Here is a 22454-nt window from a genome sequence, read left to right on the forward strand (position 1 = left end):
TCTGTCCTGAATCTGATATTAATTATCACTGCTTGTTAACTATCTGAAGAATGGAATATAGACAAAGCTTGTTATATCTGGTGAGAGCAGGAAGAAGCGAGCGCTAAAAGTATGTTAGAGAACGGAATTAGAATTCAGAGTGATTTTGACAAACCGGAGAATTTTTAAAAGAAAAACACAAAAGAGAGTATTCAATAGGTGCAAGTGTATTGGACATGGAATCATCAGTTCCCCGGATACAGGAAGGGGAAAAGTAAACAGGATTACAGTTGCATAGAAAAAATGTAGAGTGAATCACAGGCTAAACACGAGTCAACATTGTTATGCTGTTGTAAAAAGGCAAATGCCGTATGAGGGTGTAGGAACGGGAAGATAGTGCGCAAAATAGGCAAAGCAATCATCTCGTTCTGCTAAGCCATAGTGTGACCGCAATTGGAGTTTGCCCTTTTTAAAATGTTTTTCACCTGGAACAAGCCAGGTTTGGGGCATTGCACTTCCAGAATGACACTGAGTGACCGGAGAAATGTGCAGCAGAGATCAGGCTCGATTACCAGTCCTGAAAGCGTAGAACACGGGGATGCTAACAGGGCTGTTTTGTTTAACGAATAAAAGAACATAGAAGGGACAGAGCCTTAAAATTTATAAAAGACTGTTAAAGAGAGGGAGCAAACAATCATTTCTTTGGACCCAGTAAAGACAGATCTTCCACAAACTCACTGAAATTTCAGCAGGGAATACTCGGAGTACACATTAAGAAAATCGCCTTTAATGATAAGGGTATTAAAACACTGGGAAATATTGCCTGAGGAGATGGTAAAAGCACCATGCTGGGAAGTCTTTAAGAACAAGATTGAAAAAGCGGTTATGTTATAGCAGAGGAATAGCTGATCCTGTCTTGGGGCACGGAAAGGGACTAGAAAGGTGATTCTTAAAGTCATTTTCAGCCTTGTGCTTCTTAACTTTTTTCTCTTCTTTAGATTTCCCTGGTTATAATACCTCACAAGCTCAAACAGAAATAGGGAGAGGCCTACTTTTGATGTCCACATGTCAGAAAAGAAGGGCAATAGCTGTAAGCTTGAAAGGATTCAGAAAGCAGAACAATCCTGAAAAGGTGATTATACAGTGCAGAATCAAGGTTTAATCCAAGAGCAGGTGAAGGAGTAAACCTGTATTTTATAAACATCTTCAAAAGGAAGATACTTCTGTTAACAAGAAGCAGGCTTGCAATGGACAGATGCTGCAGCTAGATGGATTTACCTTTTCAAATAAAATTTGTATTTCTATCAGTTATTTTTCACACGTTAGGGTAGCATGGTACATGTTAGGGTAACTGCTGAGAAATCTTCAGAAGTGCAGTGATGCATTCACAATTTCTCCAACTCTCTAAAATAAGATGAAAATGTCTTTCCAAGAAGCAACTTCACAAAGAGCTTGATGTGGGAATGGCTGGAGGAAATTCTACAGCTTTCAATATTCAGGTTAGACAAGATGATCATAATAATCTCTCTTGGCTTTCATATCTGTTTACCCAACTTTGTGGAGAGATGTAATGTTTACAGATCACTGTCAAATCTGCATAAATGGATTAGAAAAAGGCATGAATGAGCAATTACTTTTGTGACCTCTATGAGGTATAATACTTACTATTTACCAGGTCATTATATTACAACTTGTCATTTCTTTCCTCAGTTTTAACAGCATAGATTAATCTCTTTAATGGCATCTGGAGTTCCATGGAGTAATATATTTATATTAGCAGCATTATGTATGACAGCAAATATATACTATATACTACGGTATATACATACTATAAGCTACATATATGGTTATATATGTGACAGCACTAGTTTTCCTCCTTTTGTTCTAAAGGGATGTGTGGGGCAGTGTTTCTTTTCTCCAGTGGGTCAAATCTGTAGTCAGTCACTGTCAGCTTTGTTCTGGAGTCACTGAAGGGGTAGGTGATGGTTACCACATGGTCACTGCACATCAGCTGGGAAAACCACCCACAATAGATTCAACAAAGTGCTGCACACAGGAAGCCCTTCACTGACAATATTATCCAGGGCTCCTGCAGATCACAAGGGTCCTGGGTGCCACTCTTGGCAACAGCAGGATTTGTGTACATGGATGCCTGTGGATGAACCCACATACTCCATCCCTCAGGCTCCTGCTGTCACAGAGTTTAGTCTGGTTGTGCTGTTCTGACAGGTTCCCTAGGACCAAGATCAGCACAAAAACACTGCCAAGCAGATGGTTTAAAACCCTAGATGGGGCGTCTAGGTGATATTTCCAAAGGCACAAAGGTCTTGCAGCCTTTTCTTATGTTAGCTGACATTGGGGTGTTGTCTCTTCTGAAGTTCAGGCATTCTTGCTATTGATTCACCTTTTTATGGTATTTGTATTTACAACAGAGGAGGAGATGCAGTCAACTCCACAACAAAACTTCAGCCTGACTCTGAAGTTTGTCATTTAACTAAATCTAAATTCAGGGTTGTTTATTACAAAATATTCCAGAAAGACATCTCCCTTTATGCACCTCTTAAAGTCAATGGGCTTTTTAGGCACAGGTACCCGCTCACAGAGAGCATCTGGCAGGGCTGCACCCAGGTATGTGGAGTGCTGGGTGGGGTCTTCAGTATCAACCAAACCTTTCAAAGTAGTGGTTTTATTTGGCACATCTGATGACAGGCTTTTAATGAGAAAATGCAAACAAGCTGTCATGAAGGAAAAACATCATCTTGAAATGGGTGGCAGAGGGTTATACTATTTTTTTAATGTGATGCCAACTTTACTTTTTGTGGAGGATGGACAAGCAAGCTCTCTTTCTGCAATGGGTATTAGCAGAAAACCGCTCAGTCACCAGCAACAACTTCGGAGGTAATTAGAGGAAAGAGTGGCACCAAAGGCTCTCATTGTTCCCCAGGCAGATGCCGTGTGATGATTTAAAGAAGCTAGAGGAAAGAGTCAGAAATGAGCTGTTTATTCATGTACTGAGATATTACAGCCTACTAATATAATTTGGGCAGCTCTCACTTCTGGAAAAAAAAGCGAGGGAAATGACATTTCTTTGCCATAATGCTTTTTATGGTGCTCAAGTTCTTTGAGGTTTTATGAAAGATAATTTATTTTCCCACTAATGTCCCACTTTAGGTCTGGTTTGGCAAAACTGAGCAACTGATTCTCCCTTCTGTTTTCTCTCTCATTATTTTTCCTCTGCTTTCCATTAAGATTTCATCTGCACTTGGCTTTCGCAACCGAACTCCAAACAATCCCAGCAGAAAGGGAAAAAGGACATCTCCTGGCCCTTTCCAAAAGGAAGAAGAGCCCCTGTTCAGAGGTGCCTTAGGTAGACAGACGGTGTGTTAAGATGCGTTCTGATATTTTCGCTGAGAAACCAGGACTGATTTGCATGACTGAGCTGTGGCTGCACTGCCCGCCTGCCCGCCCACCATCTCCTGCGGCAGCTGTGTCCTGTTTCTGTCCAGCTCCGCAGTGGTGCCGGAAAGCCACTGCCCAGGGGGTCGGGCTGCTGGGGAAAAAACTTCCCCAAGAAAACGACTTTCACAGGTTTCCCCCCTCCACTTCTGAGGAAAAGCTGGTCTCTTTTTTTTGTACAGATGACCTGAAGAACCTTGCTATTGCCCCCCACCCCACAGCGAGTCTGCTAGGCGAGGAGGCCCCATGAGGTTGCCCAGCCCAGGCCGTGCAGCATTTTAGGGGCTGAGCAGCGCTAACCCTAGGCGCAGTGAGCCCCAGCCCACCTGAGGGGCAGGGGGGGGACAGTCCTACAGGGTCCCAGCTGCAGGTGTGTTTTATCCCACACATCTAACAGCGGTTTCCCAAATGGGAGCACGTAAATAACATCGAGCCCTCTGCACCATGGCCATGGGCTTGGTGTGGCAACGCTTTGCGGGCACCACCATGGCTGACCCCTGCAACGCAAGACGCAGCCAGGGCTCCTGGCCAAAATCTGCGGGGACCAGCCACCTGCCCCACAGGCACGGGACTTCTCCCCTTCCTCCCACACACAGCCCGCCATGTCTGGCCAGAGGCTGCCACGTTGCAGGTGCCGACGGCGGGTTTCTGCCCTGCTCACAAGCACTGGGGGAAAGCACGAAGCCTTTCAGTTTTATTATTTTTTATTAAATATTATTTTACGTTTTAACATTTATTTATCGTTATGTTCTCATGTACTGATGCTGCTGCCACCGCTCCCAGGGAGCTCCTTTAAGGGGGCGGGCTCCCCTCGATCTCTCCGCGCTCCATCGATTCCCTCGGGCCGCGGCTGCCGCTGCCTGCGAGCGCCGGGCGCGGAGGCGCTGCTGGGAGCGGAGCTGCCCCAGGTGCCGGCTACAAAGGCGGCGGCGGCGGCGACGGTGGCCGGTGAGTGACACGGCGCGGCCTCGCGCTCCGCTCCGCGCTGCGCGGGGCCGGCTCCCGGCGGGGCAGCCCCGGCTCCTGCCCCCCCCGGCTCCTGCCCCCCCCCCCCCCCCCCCCCCCCGCCCGCCATCTTAGGCCTCTCCGGCCACGGCGGGGGCTTCGTCCCGCGGGCCTGGGGCTTCGCTGTAGGGCAGGAAGGCCCGTGGGCCGGGTCGCCGAGTGCCTTCCCCCCCTTCCCTCTCCAGTACCCTAACTGGGAGCCTGGAAAGGAGCTTTTGGCAAGGGATGTCCCAACACGGGACGGCCCAGTTCCAAAGGGGACCCTGCCGTTGTGCTCTGTTTTATTGCTTTTCGAAATAGCCTTTGTTCTAAACTATCATTTTTTCCTCTTCTCAGCTTGTTTCCTCTTTGTTATATTAGCAGCTTCTAGCCATGCACTCAAAAGCATTGAGTGGAAAGCCAGAGAAGTATTAAGCCATTTAGCTCTGGCAGAACATCGGATGAATTCTAAACTATTACTACCCGTTCTTTAAACTTCTTTAAACTATTGCTTAAAATTGTAATCTCACTTTTACTTTCCATCATTCTTTTTCTGATCATTCTCAAGAAGACGCTTTCTTTTCTCCTTTAATGATTTGTATGCATTTCTCTGCCACAAACTTTCAAAAGCAATAAATAAATTTGTCAAACCAGTAAAAGAGCTTACAGGACTTTTTTTTTTTTTTTTTCCTAATCTCTAAACTGCAAACGAACACTTAAATCAGGTCTGACTTCTTGCGTTATCTTCTGGCCACCTGAAGAAAAGCTCTGTAATTCTTAGCTCCCTGTTGCTGTGGCGTCTGTCACAGCTTGCACTGACCCAGCGAGAAGCAGCAAAAGGCAGGCCCTACTGCTGCTTTCTTTCCCATGGATAGCTTGGTTTACAGTTTTCGTGATTTATGCCCACCCTCAGACAACAATGTTTTTGCTTAGATGGGGTTTCTGGTGCCTTAAACATCATTTTAAGCAGGATGCAGTGATTTTCATCATACTAGTGTGATTTATCTCCATGAAAATATTAATTTACATTTTAGTGGTAAGGCTTTTTTCATTGTGGAAAGCCTAACTTTTCTTAGTATGTGTCAGAGGTGAAACTATTTAAACAATTATTCAAAAACATGTTATGGATTAAACTTGTGCTTTTTTTTTTTTAACATAATATAAAGTTTTCTTGTGTTTTCATGGCCTTGGTTCAATAAATTACAATTTTTTAGGCTCAGTAATTCTTTTAATGCTGTATTTGCTTTATCAGAAATTAGTGCTGAATAACAGTCTTAAGTTAATGAACATTTTTAGAACTCAGTGGAAATCCCTTCAGTTGTAGTCATGAACTTAAGGGGAAAAAAAAATACACTCAAATTCCTTTTTAATAAAATATTCAATACCTTGCCTTTTAAGCAGTGGGTGGTGTTGTACGGAGAAGATATTTTATCTTTAGTACAAAAGGTAATGCTCACCGAGAGTTTTTGGATTCTGCAGTGTTTGAATCTTACTGTGCTGAGTTGTAGGTTTTCCCGTGAATACAAGCAGCATTTTTTCTGCTAGCTATTGAGAGCATTAGAGGCAAAAACAGATGATAAAGATGTTAAAATACATAATTCACCAGTAGGTTTCCCAGGGTCCCGTTGAAAAGGAACTGTATCCACTGATACAATCCGTTCATTATTACGCTGCTCCTCACAGTGGAGCTGCACTAAAGGGGAATAAGTGGGGAGACTAGAAAAGCCTCTGTTAGCGATGAAAACTTGAGATATGTTACGTTAGACTGTACTTACTTTCTGTCAATGTACTGATACGGTTAGCTGTAAATCCAGTAGGTCTCAAGCACTGGACTTCAAAGTAATCATCAGCTGTGAGTTACTTTAATTCTGTTCTTCTGGGCATTTCTACTTCACCCTCGAATCCACCTGAGGGAGGGGTGGGGAAGCAGGGTAGGGAATAACATCTCGATAGGATGGTGACAGAAGGCTGAATATAAAAGATGGTTTTGAAAACATGGGTTCTGACAGCTACCAAAAGAAGATGTGATATAAAGTATAGTTTAGTACTCCAGGACAAAATGGGCCTGTGAAACACGGATACCTGCATGTATTCTGAATGGCTGTGCATTGCTTTAATTATGCAAAAAAGGGCAAACATTTTCCACAAAAGAAATCAATAGTGCTTCAGTTCAAACTGAAGGACATTGAAAACAATGCTCCCAAGACTGTACGTATTACAGTGAATTTCGCTTCAGTGGGAGCTTTTCAGCATGAGTGGAATCTGCTGCTGTACTTAAAAGTAGGCTGAAGGTTCGAAATCTGAAAATAGCTAAATGAATATCTTTTAGCAGAAGTCAGACAGTAGCTCTTCAGCTTAACCTTTTGTCTCAGACCACCTACTTTCTGTAAATCTGTATTATGCAGCATTGTCTTTCAGATTACTTTTACCAAGTGGGAGAAATGGTGCTTGGTAACGGGGAAATTTTGTTTGTAAAGGTGCTCGTAGGATGAGGGGTGATTAGGTAGGGCAGTCACCTCAGACTGAGGTTTCATCTTTTGCACAGAACACAAACACTAAGGTCTATGTTTACAACCTGCAAAGTAGCAATTTAAACATAAAGCTGATAAAAGAATATTTTGTACCTTAACCTGAAAATTATTTTTTAAGCGATAGAATTCCTGTCAGTATTTCATTTCAAAAGCAGTTGGACTGCTGCTTATCCTCCCAGTGTCAAAAGTTGGGAGGGTGGGGGGGAAAACCTCATTTTTGTGATCTTTTGAAAAAAAACAAACCCGAGGCAGTTTTCCCAGAAATTGCGTAGTGAGATAAGTGTCTGAAAATGAGGATTGATTGTGTGATTGGTACGTTGTGTTTTTTGATTAGGGAAAGGTAAGCTAGGTATTTCATGTTTAAAACAAAACTAAATCAAATGCCTCCTCTACCCTCATGTTTTGTGCATAAGAAGGTACCCTTTTTATGTTATTTCAGAAGCATTTAGTGTTTTTTCTTCAAAGGGAAATTGACGTCTAGCCTTTTTTTTTTGACAGCAGTTGTTATTAATCAGTGCAGACCCGTAAGTTCAGTATTTTCAGTAGCAAATGCTCTGATTGCACTCAGTGATGGGTGTGAAAGCCTGTGTTTCCTTTCTATATTTGTTTGTTTTATTTTTAAGGAAAACAATTTGGAGACACCAAGCCCTTCAAGGTCTGTTTTACCCTTGACCATAAGGCAACAACAGGCTGCTAAATTTTCAGTTGAATTTTCAAAGGCAGACCTTCGGCTATTCTGCGCAGAAGCCAGTGGAAACTGTGTCAGCGTAAAAGTGCCTGTGGATTAGATGACAATATAAATCAGTGATTTTTAGGTTACGTTCTGTATTTTGTCTTTTACTTTGTGAGTATGCCAAAGGTAGTGCGTACCCTGTATTCGGGACTTCCCATAGGGCATCCAAAAGTCTTTAGGAGTTGGAGAGTTAGGATTCTGCTGAGCAAAAGTGCCTTTTTAATGCCAACTTTTTTACTGGAGTCAAACTGAATTTTTAAGCTAATCCTAAAATCTCTCAATTAAAAAAGAGGTGACTTTAAATTTTGTGTTTTCAAATTCTGAGAACACTGTGGCACTTTGAACGTCACTGTGTTTTTGACATGTATATGTTGCTTCTTGCTGGGAAACTGAACATTACTATTTTGGCAAAGAGTTAAGGGGTTACATCGGAAGACGATGTGTTTTTCTCCTGTTTCCTTTTCATCAGCATGGAAGGCAGCGGAGCTCCTGTTTCCCGCAAAATAACTTCACTGCTCTGAAAGCATTCTAGTGCCGTACAGGAGATGGGATTTTAGGTGGAGGAGCGGAAATGGAGATTGAGAGTTTGTGAGGTAGAGGCAGGCTGAAATACGTAAGGAAAATACTTGTACATGCAGGCTCTCAGACAGGTACATGTGTTCGACCGTGTGAATAGAGAAAGATGCTATTCAGCAGATGGCTTGAGTACTTCCCTGAGCAGGGACAGAATAGGATGTTTGGGAGACAACATGAAAAATACGGGAACCTCAGTAACAGAAGCACACTTCTCATCATCTTTTAAATATTTTTTGAAGCAAAAGAAACTGCCAAAAAAAAGTCACACGGCAAATGTCAAATTTACTGTAGCAATCCTAACTACAAGAGCACAAGCTAAATCTTCAGTGATGTGAACTGTGTAATTACAGTGGTTATATAGTGTTTTTATAAAGAGTATTGTGTATAGTTACAGGGCTTAGGAAAAATCTGTGGTGTCTTGTTTCTTTTCTCTATTAAAAAAAAATAAATCCCATCCCATTGGGATTTATTTAGTTTATTTTTTTGAACTTCTGAATCTTTTTGAATGCATTTGAGTAAAGATATTTGAAAGTTTCTGATGCTTGCAGTATTGATTTCTAATTTCTGCCTATGAATAACATAAGATATGATATGATATATCATAAGATCTGATGAAGTTATTCAGATTCTTTACCATTCTTCTGATAACTAATATAATGCACAGAAAATTATGAATAACTTTAGAAGCTTAGAAGAAAAGAGGGATGAATGGTTTAGCTTGAAGACAGTGAGGGGAATGACTTCTATATGAAGCAAACTTACTGGATTTTGGAGGTAGAAGCAGATGTAGGGAAACATGTGCTTTGAGAATTTAGAAATGAATGGGAGATTTATGGCCATCTGTGATATGGTTTTGTGTAAAGCTGAGTTGACTTTTCTCTATATATGTTTATATATATATATGTTTAAGGCTTTTCTTCACAACGTTGCTAGATTATAGTGATGTGTCACATAATAAATACAGAAGCTTTTAACAAGTAGGTGTCTTAAATTCTGGGGAGTTGTAATGCAATTTATAATGAAAAGAGCGGAAATTTTGGGGAGAAACATCTGTGTTCAGGCTTTCTTGAATTACATTTTCTTCTAAGCTACTGCTCTTCTCTAGACAACTTAGCATGACCGGAAGAGCAGACATTCAGAAAATTTAAATTGGTTTGACTTGAGACTTAGTAATGCATAGGTGCTGTAACTGACTATAACAGCAAAAGTATTCATTCAGGAACTGGCATGAAACAGCATGTAGCATGTACTTAATAAACCGGAGGGATAATTTATTTTTTAGCATGAAATTATAGAACTGTAAAGCTAATTTTTTTGGAAATATATTTCAGAAAGTGACATTCTTAGGATTTTTTTCTTAAGGTTTTCTGCAATGAAAATATCCTAATCCAGGTTAATAGGGCTAGTATTGACGTTTGGATTATTGTAGTATTGCTGATTTTGCGTAATAGTGGCACGGGGAGATTGTTGTCATTTAAGTAAATAGATTTTTTTGGAAAGAGGTGAAAATGTGGCTGTGGTTCTGAGCTGTTAGAATATGTAAGTGGATTAAATTAAATGTGTGTGGTGGTGAGTTTTGTGGATTAGATACGTGCGTTTGTGGTGCCAGAGTGAAGGGAAGGGAAACATTTCCTCTTTAAAGAGTAGACTGTAAAATAGCGTTCATATGGCTAATTCAGATTCTTCTGTTTCAACAGGCGATATAAATGACCAATGAAATGATTTTCTGAACTAAAAGGAAAAAGGGAATCCCCTCCCCAAGCCTACTGTTTTAGAAGCCTCTGTTCATCATACTATAGGTTAATATTCTTTTAAATCTATTCTTAGAATTCAATATTGTTCCTTCTCGGTGACGGATCATAAGCTCACTGTTATATGTAGGCTCATTCATTTCATTCAGGTTGTTTATGGGATAGGATCCTAATGAACAAAACTTCATTTTGAGATGTCTGTGGAAAAATTCTGCATTTCGACATCGTAACCTCATGTGTATTGTCAAGTGGTCTTTTTGGGGAGTCCCTTCCCTCCCTGAATAAATAACCTATCACAATTCCTGATTTAAAAATACATCAGTGTATAGGTATGCTGTGTGTCATAGCTGATATGATGCTGTCATTTAATAGGTGCGATGAAATGGATTTATACAGGTCTCGATTTTTTTTTGACACGTGATAGATAGAAGGTTAATTGATGTTAAATGGATGCTTTGTTAGACCTTTATCAGCTCCTAAACCAGTACAGGAGGAGTGCAAATCATTACTACAAAAGGCCAAGACCAGTGTGTTTTCTTAGTGAGGTTTATGGGTCTTTTTTTTTTTTTTTTATCCCTCCCTTCTTTCCCTCCTTCCCAACCGCACGAAACATAACCAGCTGTATTGATAGGAGGAGAGAGCAAGCAGCTTTTCTAAACACACACACACACACACACACAGAGACACACTCTCTTGCACTCCTGCCCCCTCTTTCCCCCCCCCATACCTCAGCAGAGTGACAGCTTCTAGATGTTGCGTGCGAGTGAGTTCAGCTGGTGCTGTGTGGTCTGGGTGTGTGGTCTCCAGCTCAACCGAGAGGCTGCTAACAGGGTGGATGAGAGAGAGCAACACTGTTTACTTTAATTTATTTCGGATGCCGGAACTGTGCCCGGAGTTTCTCCTGAGCTTGATTCCACAGTTAGCGGTGTCAATCCCTCGCAGCTGCGGCCCGGTCTGAAATATGCACCGAGCTCCTCCACCGAGCGCCCTCCCAGCATCTGCCGCCGGTCCAGCCTTTTAATCCCCTGGGACTCAGAAATGTTAATGGCATCGCTGAGTGCTCTGATTAGTTTGCTTTCGCTGTGGCAAGATGTATAGCTCGGAAGATGTACCTTGCTGGGTTAAGTAAAGCAGGACCTGGGGATGAAACGCGCAGGCAGAGCCACTGTGGAAACAAAGCGATTGCGCTTAGTGCTTGGCTATCTCCAAACTAACATCTCCGGCACGGACTTGGTGACTGACTGGAATATTCAGTAGCCCTTCTAAATAGAGAAGGGTATCATATTATGTCATTTAATACTCTAAATCTTTTCTTTTTCGTAGCTTGCCCTCTCCGTCTCAAAACACGCACATCTTCCCAAGTGGGAATTGATTTTGGCATGGAGCGCTGTCCTGTAGGTTAACATGTTTGTCAGTGTTAATATTGGCTTGAATCAACATGCCGGATATGACAGACCAAGACAAATGAGGCTTTGTTATTTTCTGCGTGATGGTGAAATTACCCCTCTTTTTTATGTTTGTTCATCTTTTCATTATAAGTAGCTTAGTGGTGTTTTGAAGAGTTCCCCCCCCAAATGTAAGATTTGTGAGCACTTCTTGTTTAAATTGACAAGTCTTCTTTTATTATTTAAATAAACACACATAGATTCTTAATATCACTTGGAATTTCAGCATTGTTTAGCTTATTCACTTCCCAGTCTTTCCTGGCAGGCTTGCAGGAATGGACTTTGTATTATTAATGCAGTGTTGAAGGCTGTGGAAATTCTAGGGCACTGAAGATCTCCAGAGGGGTTAATAAATGTCAGTTATTTTCACAGTGCTGCTTTTTGAATGCTTTTAAATCTTAGTTTATGGAGATTGTCTGTCTGAATTTATATTGTTGGGAAGATAAAGCGCAGAAAAGGTTGCAGTGGTGTTTTTCATCATTTTGTAATGGTTTTGAATGCAAACGTGTAGGAAACTTGTTGCTTTGTTGTCCTTCTTAGGGTTATTTGCCATATTCTTTCATTCGTGCTGTTTAGTGTGTTGTACTTGGTGGACTCTTTGGGTTTTCTGGTGAAAACAAATTACTAGATTTATTTAATAGGAGCACAAGTTCATGTACTTCAAAGTTAAAAGGCCATCACCTAAGTTCTAGAAGCAGAGCATTTATTGTTTGTTTAAAAGTGGGTGTTTCATAAATCTGTTCATTCAGAGCGCATTTAATGCTGTGATGTTAGTGTGGTAAGAGTTCCAAAACATACTGGTTTGTTTGCTTTTTTAATTTTTTTTTTTTTTTGTAAGTAAACAACAACATCTCAGTCACACTGTGATTTGAGCATGGAAGATGCTTTGGTCGTTCCAGCTGTATCTGCGTTAAAACTTTTTAAAGGATATTCAGTCACCTTTATCACATACGATCGAGAACAAATAAATATTTGGTACCTGAAGACTTTCATTCTATGTGTATCTCATTTTAAGCTTGCATGCAGCTTAGACTTACTCAGAGATGACAAATAGGCTTTGTCTTTCTTCCCTTCTTGACAACTTAGATTCCCTTTGCTAGATGACCATGGCACTTGCGTTGACCTTGATGCTGTCTTCCTTCCAAAGAGTCTTTTAAGTTCAGTGTCTGTGACAAAGTACTGCTGAAACCTTTACTTAACTGAATTTTCAGTCACGGGAACCAACTTGCTTTCTTCCTTTAGAAGTCAGAAACACCTTTTTAAAACATCTCAACTGCTTTTTTTTTTTATTGGTGAAATTTATAAGGTGCATCTGGTTGTCACTCATCTTCTGAAGTTGCATGCCTTCATTGTGTTTGTAGTTTTACTTTGCGATTTGAACATGCTGGCCAGTTTAGTATCCCTAAATCCTGAGCTTTTGTCGTTCACTTATTTTGTATTTTGGTATTTCTTCCAGAGCAGTGAGCAGCACTCGCTACAGAATAGTTATGGTAGACATTGGTGATTTCCTTTTTCACTATTTGTTTTTAAAGTGGCTTTAGAGAGTGAAGATGTCCCATCTTTAGCAAGCTTGCAATGTTCAGAACAGGCTGATTTTTTTTTTCCGAACCAAACCTTTGTGAGAGGACAGTTTATTTGAGCAGCTCATGTAAAGATGAAGATTGTGTTTACGAAAGACATTTTTTAAGATGGCTTTGTAGTAGGTGGTCTTTGCAGAGGCTTTCTAACTCCTTGCACTTCATAACAAGAATTATGACAGAATAATAGAGGGAATAATATGGGCAAGATCATGGGAGCAGTCAAACAGATGTCATCCGTGTTAAAATGTTGAGGAGCTATTGTGAGGAAATGAAGTTTAAAAAGAAATGGGCACGGGGCGGGAGGGGGGGGAGACCTCTGTAAGTGTAGTGTAAAAGAAGATTGTCCATAGCAAAAAAGTAGTCTTGCTAACACTTCTTCAGTAAGTCCAGCTACTCAGAAGAAATGCCTTATGTAGAAAACTGTCTTTGTGCAATCTCCCCTACTCTGTATGAGAACTAGTCTTTCAGTAGGAAGGAAGGTTGATTTTTAATTTTTTTTAATTTTATATAGAATACGTAAGTCTTCTTTAGGGCAATTACAGAACTGCAATAATAGTTCTTAATTAGACTGCTTAACATATGATTTCGTGAAACTAAAATGCAATATTTTTTTTTCAGCTTTGCCTTAAAGATTTTTTCAAAAAATGAGAAGCTTGCTTTTGGGTCATAGGAGTATGCAGTCTCTGCTTCCCAATAAGCAGTTCAGTCATTTTGACTATTAACATGTGAGTCAAAAGAAGGAAGGAAAATACTCTCAGTGATCCCAAGGATTTGTTTGATCTCTGTAGCAAGGACAGATTCCATAGTGTCCCATCATTTACTCTTTGAAAGAAATGAAATCAGTTGCTATTAAAGAAAAAAATGAAATAAAATAATAGACCATCTCAGTACTGTAGTGCTTTGTAATGTGTTGAGATTTACTGTGGTCTTCTCATCCAGTGAGGTATTTTAAAACAATTCTGCAATAAGTATGGAAATAATTTAGAAGAAATACTAGATTTCAGGAGGCTCAGCATCTTTATTGCATTTATTCAGCTCATCGTGAGGAGAGATATAATGCCAATTTCTGAAATCCGGAAAAATACATTGTAATATTACTTTTGCGTTTTGGTGTTGATACAAGTCAATTACCTGTATGCCTGGGTATTTTGAACAAAACAATAGCTGCAATGCAAGGGAATCATTACACTAGGGGGAGGAGGGAAATCAACCAAATAATACCAAAATAGCTTCAATTTTACTTGTTTTCCTCAAGATTTTTCTCTCCATATTACCACTGAGTTCTGGAAGGTGGCTTTTTTTTTACATCTGTGTTACTGATTAATCTTCTACATAAATCATTTAAAGATATTGCTCAAAAGTAAAAAAGGTGTTTTACATTGTGTCACTGATTCCTAGACATACGCTGCTTCCTACAGAAGGTGACTAAGTGTGTATATGGAGAAGTAGCCCCACTCTTTCTTTGTAGCTCTTGCTTATCTTTGACCTCTGTTCAGGGTGTGTGAAGAAAGCTGCAAAGTCTATGTAGATAAGATCATGAGGGATACATGCAGTTTATTCTTGTTCTGGATAAATTTATGCACCTGATCCTTTTCTAATGCCTCTTTGCACATGACCCCAGGGGAGACCTGATATACTGAAAGGTCGGAGCTTCTATGCCTATGCACCTTCCAATCGTGTAGGAACAAACAAGACTTTCCCTGTGTTTTCAGTTTCTGTTTGCTCCAGGTAGGATTAGGGTTAGAAATGGGATCTGGGAAGCTTGTTTCTATTGTGCTGCCAGTTGTTTTGTTGGGTGATGCCTTGGTGATGTAGCAAAGAAAGCCTTGCATCCAGTACAGGTGGGCCAAGAGCTAGGCAAGCAATGCAGCTAGAGGGGCAAGAGTCTTGGCAGCAGATCGGGACTCTCGTTTTCACCTCTGGCAAGAAAGTGCTTCAGCAGTAGTTCAGGTGAGCTATCTGGACAAGAAGGATGGGGGTAAGGAGCAGGAGGTAAGGAAGAGGAGTTATCAAGGTGTCGGGATTTGAACAGAACATTGGGGTATTGGCCTTGTGGGCACAGGGGAGCGGGAGAAAAGGGCTCTGCCTGCCGGAACACAGCCTTCTCTTTTGTATCTGGAGATTACTGTCAGCTTACTCCTTTGTAGTCTGCTGAGACTGTCCTCCTGGCCTTCAGTGCAGTTCCAGCCACCAGGTTGTAGACCACATTCTTTGAAGACTTCCATAATTTGCTCCTTGTTGGATATGAAAGTTCCAGCATTTTACATACGAATTTATGAGGATCCATGGCGCTGTATTGTTGAATTCCTTTTTCGTCAGTTTCCTGCTTGCAAAAACCTGGGAAATTAATGTTATATTAAAAACATAACGTAATTTTTAGTGTTGTGAAGTCAACCACTCAAACGTTCAGAGGTTTGCTGGTTAAAACTAAACAAAACACCTTGATCCCAGATGCTCATTTTGTGTGTTAATCGTGGACGCTTACCAGGCATCCTTCATGTAATGGGCATGGCCCACATGCAGCAACTTTCTAAGTTTCTGCTTGTTCAACAGAAATCTCTGTCTCTTATTAATTGCACACTCTTCTTCAATGGTAGTCTCAAAAATTTCTCTAAAAATATTCATTTTGTGGTGTTCATAGTATCTGTGTGGTGTTACAGATCTGAGATGATTATTTAGGTCTTGAATGTTTTGGAGCATTGCGTAGCATTTCATATGTTCAGTATGCATTTCCCACTGATTTCAGGTGTGGCTGTGGGCTCTGACGTTGAGAAACTGAGAAGAAAAAATTATTACGGTAAAGTTCTATTGTAAGTGATTTGCTGTGCATCTGTGGTATAGATAGAGACAGGATCCTGTTCCAGGGGCAGTAGTACTTTATTACTACTTTAACCGTGGGAGCTTCCTCCTGGTTTCTGCCTTTCTCATTTCTGTCTTCATTTTCAGTGTGCATTGCACCTTCAGAAAATGAAGAAAAAATCCTGCTAGAGGGAGCTTTTCTTCCTCATGGAAGATCTGTCCAGTAACACTGAAAAGCTTGGTGAAGTTCCATAGAAGCATAGCGTAAGATCATACAGCAAATGTATTTTGTCTATGCAAAAGTGGCAGAGACCAAGATAACTTTCTTCATTCAGATATTTCCTAATTGCTTAGAAAGTGCAAGTGTGTTGTAGTTTATTATTTTTAAGGATGATTTACAGAGTTTCTGGGTTTCGTGACTATTGCAAGTAAACGTAGGAAAATATACTTTAATCCAAGGTAAAAATACATAAAACTTAATAAAAGATGTGTTGTGAAGCTTGGCTTATTCCATGTGTTTTTGACCAACCCGAACTTTTAAAATCGTTTGTGCTGAAGTGTTCTGTATGTGTACCTAAGATTTTTTTAATACTGAACAGTTTCATCATTCTTGGATGTTCTTAAAATTAAAAATATTTTTCCCCATAGGTTATTTTTGTTTTTTTACCTTCCCAGTTCAGATAAATTCATATTAGAAATTGATTATAGATAACTTTATGATACCAAATGATATTTTTTATTTTTGTTTTATTTTTTCACTTGGACTGTTAAGGATGCTGTTGTCTCAGTAGAAGAATTCAGAAGTGATGAAATGGAATAGGTGATGCAAAGTTAGCGTGGAAGTCCTTAAATGTTTTCCCTGTCTTAGGACTTCTGTAGGACCTGTATACCTGTGGGGAGGCTAGACTGTGTGTATAAGTTGTAAATGTGGAGAAGTTGGGAACTAAGGTGCTTCTGGTTATACTTACCTGCTTCCTACAGTTGCAGAGCTGCACAAGGGGAAGTGCTAATAAGGAGTAGGAATTCATGATCATCATGATCAATCTAATAGTAAACTGAATGTAGGCTGCATGACATGGGTGCCATACTGGTGTTCTGATGCAGTTGAATACTCTTACGGAAATGCTTTTTTGAGAATTCTGTGTGTGTTTGTTTATCTGTTGGGATATTATTTGTTTTATTCATGTTCTCTGCTAGTGTAGTGTCTGTAGTAATGTTTTAACTTTCTCAGATTGTCTAAATGTTGATGCGTAATACAAATCAGTGCTGGGGATTCCTCCCTATAGGAGTGTCTGTGCAAGTCGGTCAACTTTTGATGGGAAAGAAGCACTGCAAATGTGTAACTGTAGTCCGTTACTTAGCTTAGCGATTCTAAACTTTCTAGGGAATACAGTAATAGCTTTCTGATAGAAGACTGAAGAATTCTAATGTAAGTGATTTGGAGTCTATTAAGCATTTTGAGGGTTTAGGGTTTTTATAAATTCATTTTTCCTTTTCAATCCAGAACTAGGGCTATACCTATTATAAAAAAATTAAGTGTAAAGAAGGTGTAGGTATTCCATATTGTTTGATAACTGTGTGACAAAAAGGCCTTTGAGAGTGGTGTTTCATATGTACGTTCATATTTTGTCTCTATCATTTCAGAAGAAAAACTCAAAGGTTTTAAAATATTTTTTACATAATAAAGTATTTTTTAAAATTATTGTTTCTTTCTGAACAGACACAAGTAACTCGGTTTCCAGTAAATAAGTCGACATCATGTCTCGAGCACGGCAGCCCCCACTTGTAACAGGCATCTCTCCCAACGAGGGCATCTCATGGACAAAAGTGACAATTCGAGGAGAAAATTTGGGAACTGGGCCTACAGATCTCATAGGTAAGTTGAAAAGAAAACTTATTACTTTTGAGACTGTGGGACATCACATTTATAGAACGTCACATTTAGGTTATGATTAGGGATGTGTTTTCTTTGCAAATAACATAGTAAAGTCTACGTTGCATGTTACGAGAAATGACCTTTTTCACAAGTATGCACTTGAATCCCCAAATCCACACCTAGCAAATCAGCATGACCATACTCTGTTAGACAGCCTGTTAGCCTGACTCAGCATCCTGCGCCGAGCACTGGTTAAGAATGAATGCCTGTGGGAGTGTACAAGAAGAGAGTAGATGTAACACAACTCTCTCCTTTGCCACTTACCCAGGCATTGAGGTTTTACAGCTTGGGTACTATTCTATCAGAAGTGTTTTCCGTGTATTGAGAAAGTCACTGAGCATTTCTATTCCTTGAATTAGTGTAAAAGTCCATAGTGCATCTGCAACAGGCTATGGCAAAACTGATTCAACAGTTTAGCTACACATTGCCTGCAGAACTCTCACCTTCACTGTTCTGATTTTAACATGTTAACTTCATTGGAAGTTACCATCATAGTTCTAGCATTGGAAGAGGGAACAAGCAGTTTTCTTTGTGATTCTTCTCGCTCTATAGATCTTGACCACCATTGCTTTCAGTTGCTTCTTTTTCAGGCTAAGAAGTCCTAACAGATTTAATTTCTCTGCCTGTGTTTTTGACCCTTCTTCTTCTTCTTCAGTGAATCTTTTTCAGTTTTATTACTGATGTCTTGAGTTGGATGAACAACATTTTGGATACATACAGTGTTCAGGATATGAATGCACTGTGGCATAATACTTTACTCTCGTTTGTGTTTGGTGTTTCTTTCATAGGCTTCTGTTTTCCATATAACTACCACTAAGCACCAAGCTGATTTTTTTCATTTATTTGCCTACTGTAGTCCCATGATTTAATGCTTGAGGGTTAGTAGTCAGTTCAGGGCCTGTCATCTGTGAATTTAAGATTGATTTTGCATGTGTGCATTGTTCATTGAATTTCAGCTGCTGTTTTATAGCACCACTCAGTTTCATCAGGTCTGTTCTGCATTTTGTTCTAGCTTTTATTGTTTTATGTTGTGAATAAATTCATATCATCAGCAAACTTTGTAACCTCTTTATCTTGTCATTTACAAATATAGCGAACAGCAGAGTTCCTATCACATGCCCTGTGGAAGGTTTCCTCAGTGAAAACACACCATTTATTGTAGCCCTGTTTCTGTCTTTTAGCAAGCCATTTATCCATTTGAGAATCATATCCTATGAATGCTTAATATTCTCAAGCCTTTTGAGAAGGACTTTGTAAAATCTTTTTGAAATCCAAGCTAACTATAACTACTGGAATTTCCCATATTCCTTCTCTAAGTTAAGCATATGTGTACTTCAGCATTCATGCTAGAGACAATCTGTCTAATTTGTTGTGGAATCATGACTCCTCTGAAGTCCATTGGAATTTTGTTTGGCTTTGCTAGAAGCAATACTTCACTTCATGGCTGTAAACCAAGATTCCCAAATTCCATTCTTGGCCACCACAATGAACTTTATGGCCAAGCGTAAGCTACTACAATTTTCCCCTTCATTTCAATTTGCTGCATCTTTTAGAGAGGAAGTAGTATTTTGCTGAGCTGCTAGACAAGATTGCGGTACGCTAAAGAATCTTTATTGAGAAATACTCAAAAACTGATAGTGTTATAGGTAAGTATATTTTTGTGTATTTGTATGGTTCATGGATCTCAATAACCTCATTAGTTCGTTGGTATAATCTCTTCGTAAGTGATCAATGCTAGGTTCTTGGAAGGAAGACATATCCTGAACTGTGTTTCAGTATTACAGCTGATTGTCTGCTGAGGTTTTTGGGTTTTGTTTTTCGCAGAGTAACTCTTATAACATATAGCTGCTAATAGTCTTATGTTTTGAGGTTGAAAAAAAATGGTTTGCTGTATTTTTCCCCCTTAGCTCATTTGATTATCAGCTTTTTCCAGTAAGTGACTAAGGCCCCAGACACGTAAAGATTTCTTTTCATGGTTAAATTAGGCATGTAAATAGTCCCTGTGACTTGAATGGAAATACTTGCAAAAGTGAGTCTTTGTAGGCATGCAATTTAAGCAAGTTTGAGTGAGGGTTTTATAAAGTTTATAATCTGCTACTTGAGATGCATTAAAGTAAAATGAAAAGCAAGAAACTATTTTTTTATATAAACGTAATATCACATAATAGGAGAATATGTCTTTCGGTTTCATTTAAAAGAGAGCCTTCTTGTAATCTATTTGTATCTTTGAAACTAAATAAACTTTTTATTTGTAACTCTATAGCTCATGGTACAAAAAGTCAAGTCCAGGAGATGCACGCAACATTTATGCTCTCAAGGTTTAGTTTGTCTTCTAAGACATTTGCAGCTGTATTTTTGTAGGCATTGTAAAATTGTCAATTTATAAGCTTAGCCAAAATTGGAAAGTCTCATGAGATTTACTTGTGCCTATTTATTGAAATAGGCAGTGGACTGGACTCTCCAAAATACCCTATAAAAACTAGACCCCCAGTATGACGTTCTCAAGGATCCTCATACTATGCAGCAGATTAAAATTAAGTTTTATTTAAAGGGAATTTCTTTCATTTTTGGAGAAAAAAAAAAAGTTTATTTTTACTATCAGAGGATCTCCCTGAACATGATTTTCTTTCTTTTTTTTTTTTTTTCCCCAGAAATTGTCTTCTGCCATTACTGTACTTAGTGAGGTGTATAGAATGTTAATCAAGACTTCTGCATTTTTGAGATACAGATAAAGGTAGTTTCCCTCCATTTAAAGTGTTGGATCGTGTGATCATGTTCTTTTGCTAGCTTTAGGAACCTCCAATGAGTAAAAAATAATTGATACAAGGATCATCAAAAGAGTTATTGAAAAATTTCTACCCTACTAAATTGCTCAAGCTCAGGTATTGATTTTAAAGTATTAATTTAAGTATGAACTCAGACCTTTTAAACTCTGGGGTGAAAACCTGTCCTTACGAATGATTTGGACAAACTCTGTCAGTCTTATTTAGTGCTGTAGTCTTTTTCTCCATCAGAGAGATGTCTAGCATAAAAACAGAAAAGACTTAGCATAGTCTAAGGTTAAAACACATGCATCATAAATGTGTGGGCTTTTTCCCCCTCCAAAAATTAAAAACTCTGGCCTAGTTGAAATGTTGCAAAAAAAAAAAAAAAAAGAACAACCAAAGTATTTTTTAATTTAAAATACTTTTGTTTGTTTGTTTTTTGTTTTGCCCCCTCTCCTCCTTCAGGCATTTTAAAGAAACTTATCTACTGTCATTTCTCAAGTAAAATTACCTTCAGTTGTAATAGATTCAAGGCCTTTCTGGTTTTTATATTTTGGTTTTTGTTTTCAAAATAGGTTTTGGCAGGGAGTAAGGCATTTTTATGTCTGACAAAACCATGAAAACTGCCAAATTTGTCTGCTGTGTAATGTCAGAGGTTTAAATCGTGAGAAAAAGTAAGTGTGAAGCTTTGGTGCTGAGCCACATACGCTGACCCTTTTCTGTCTGTAAGTATTTGTTAAATTGGTCAGAGCTTTTTAGAAATTCAAAACAAAAGCCAAGCCAACAGGGGAAGAACTGCTATGCCTGACTAACTTATATTCCAGTACAGCCAACAGAATAGTACGGTCTTGTCAGTTTGAACATAAGGTAAAGTATTTCTAGGTAATAGAGGAGGAAACTAATCTATTTAGTTAAGAGGAAATTTACGAAGTTTCTCTTACAGATCAAATCTTTTAGGGACTTTCCTGTATTGATACTGTAGAAATTAGGATCTTGCTAGGTCTTCATGACAAGAAAACTCAAACTGGGAATATGGGAATTGTTCCAGATCTGAGAAAACAATACATCTGTTCCAGCATCCAGAGTCCTTATCTGATCAGATTTATTGGTCAGTTGGTCAAATTAGTCTGACTGCAGGAGATATATGAAGCCCCAGGAAGCCTGACCTCATATTAAGGTGTAACTTGACTTGTAAGTGTTAAGAGGTGTTCTTAAATGCTAAACACCAAACTAAATGCTAACACTAAATTAAACTCTAACACTAAAGCTGAAGGAACATCTGAAAAATATATTTGTGACTCTTGCTGTAGCTGCCAACACGGGACTGGAGAAGCATCATGGGTGTGTGCGTGTAAAATATATGAAGCATCATAAACATATTTGCCCTAAAGAATTTCAGAAGATAATTTTATTCATAGTAGGTTGTTTTGTTTTGTTTTGTTTTCCCCAGGTTTAACAATATGTGGGCACAACTGTCTGCTAACTGCCGAGTGGATGTCTGCCAGTAAAATTGTGTGTCGAGTCGGACAGGCTAAAAATGACAAGGGAGATATTATTGTCACTACAAAGTCTGGTGGCAAAGGAACTTCAACTGTTTCCTTCAAACTGCTGAAACCTGAAAAAATAGGTATTGTTCAAACTCACAACTATTTTATTTGCTAAACAAACGTATGACTGAGTGACTGTTTAAATAAAATGTATGTTTAAAATGGATCCACCTCAGGACCATCTTCAGTTGTCTAGAAAAATCATACTATAAACAATAAAATGTGCAAATGTATACATGTATAAATTCATGGTGATTTGTGAAATTAATCCTGCTTTCTCAATATCCTGAATAAAGTCCTCAATGACTAATAAAGTGTCCCTTTTTATTTATAAGCAGGAGCACCAAAATTCTAAAATTTTCAAAAAGTTCA

At 39.2% G+C, this 22454-nt stretch overlaps 1 protein-coding gene across 4 annotated transcripts in view; it reads left to right on the top strand.

Annotated features, from left to right (window-relative positions):
* The first annotated feature begins 4247 nt into the window (after positions 1-4247).
* Positions 4248-22454, top strand: part of EXOC2 (exocyst complex component 2) — a 131875-nt gene continuing 113668 nt past the window's right edge. For 2 of the 4 annotated variants that reach the window (XM_048076106.2, XM_048076107.2), the window contains exons 1-3: positions 4248-4383; positions 17555-17710; positions 21986-22162. In XM_048076106.2, coding sequence (XP_047932063.1) covers positions 17593-17710; positions 21986-22162 — 295 coding nt within the window. In that variant the 5' untranslated portion in view covers positions 4248-4383; positions 17555-17592. Of the gene's footprint in view, positions 4384-17554; positions 17711-21189; positions 21210-21239; positions 21261-21985; positions 22163-22454 lie in introns of those variants that run through there. The other 2 variants (XM_066992545.1, XM_048076108.2) reach the window with 2 other exon arrangements.

This window comes from Anser cygnoides, chromosome 2 (assembly GCF_040182565.1).
Source record: "Anser cygnoides isolate HZ-2024a breed goose chromosome 2, Taihu_goose_T2T_genome, whole genome shotgun sequence".
NCBI classification, from domain to species: domain Eukaryota; kingdom Metazoa; phylum Chordata; class Aves; order Anseriformes; family Anatidae; genus Anser; species Anser cygnoides.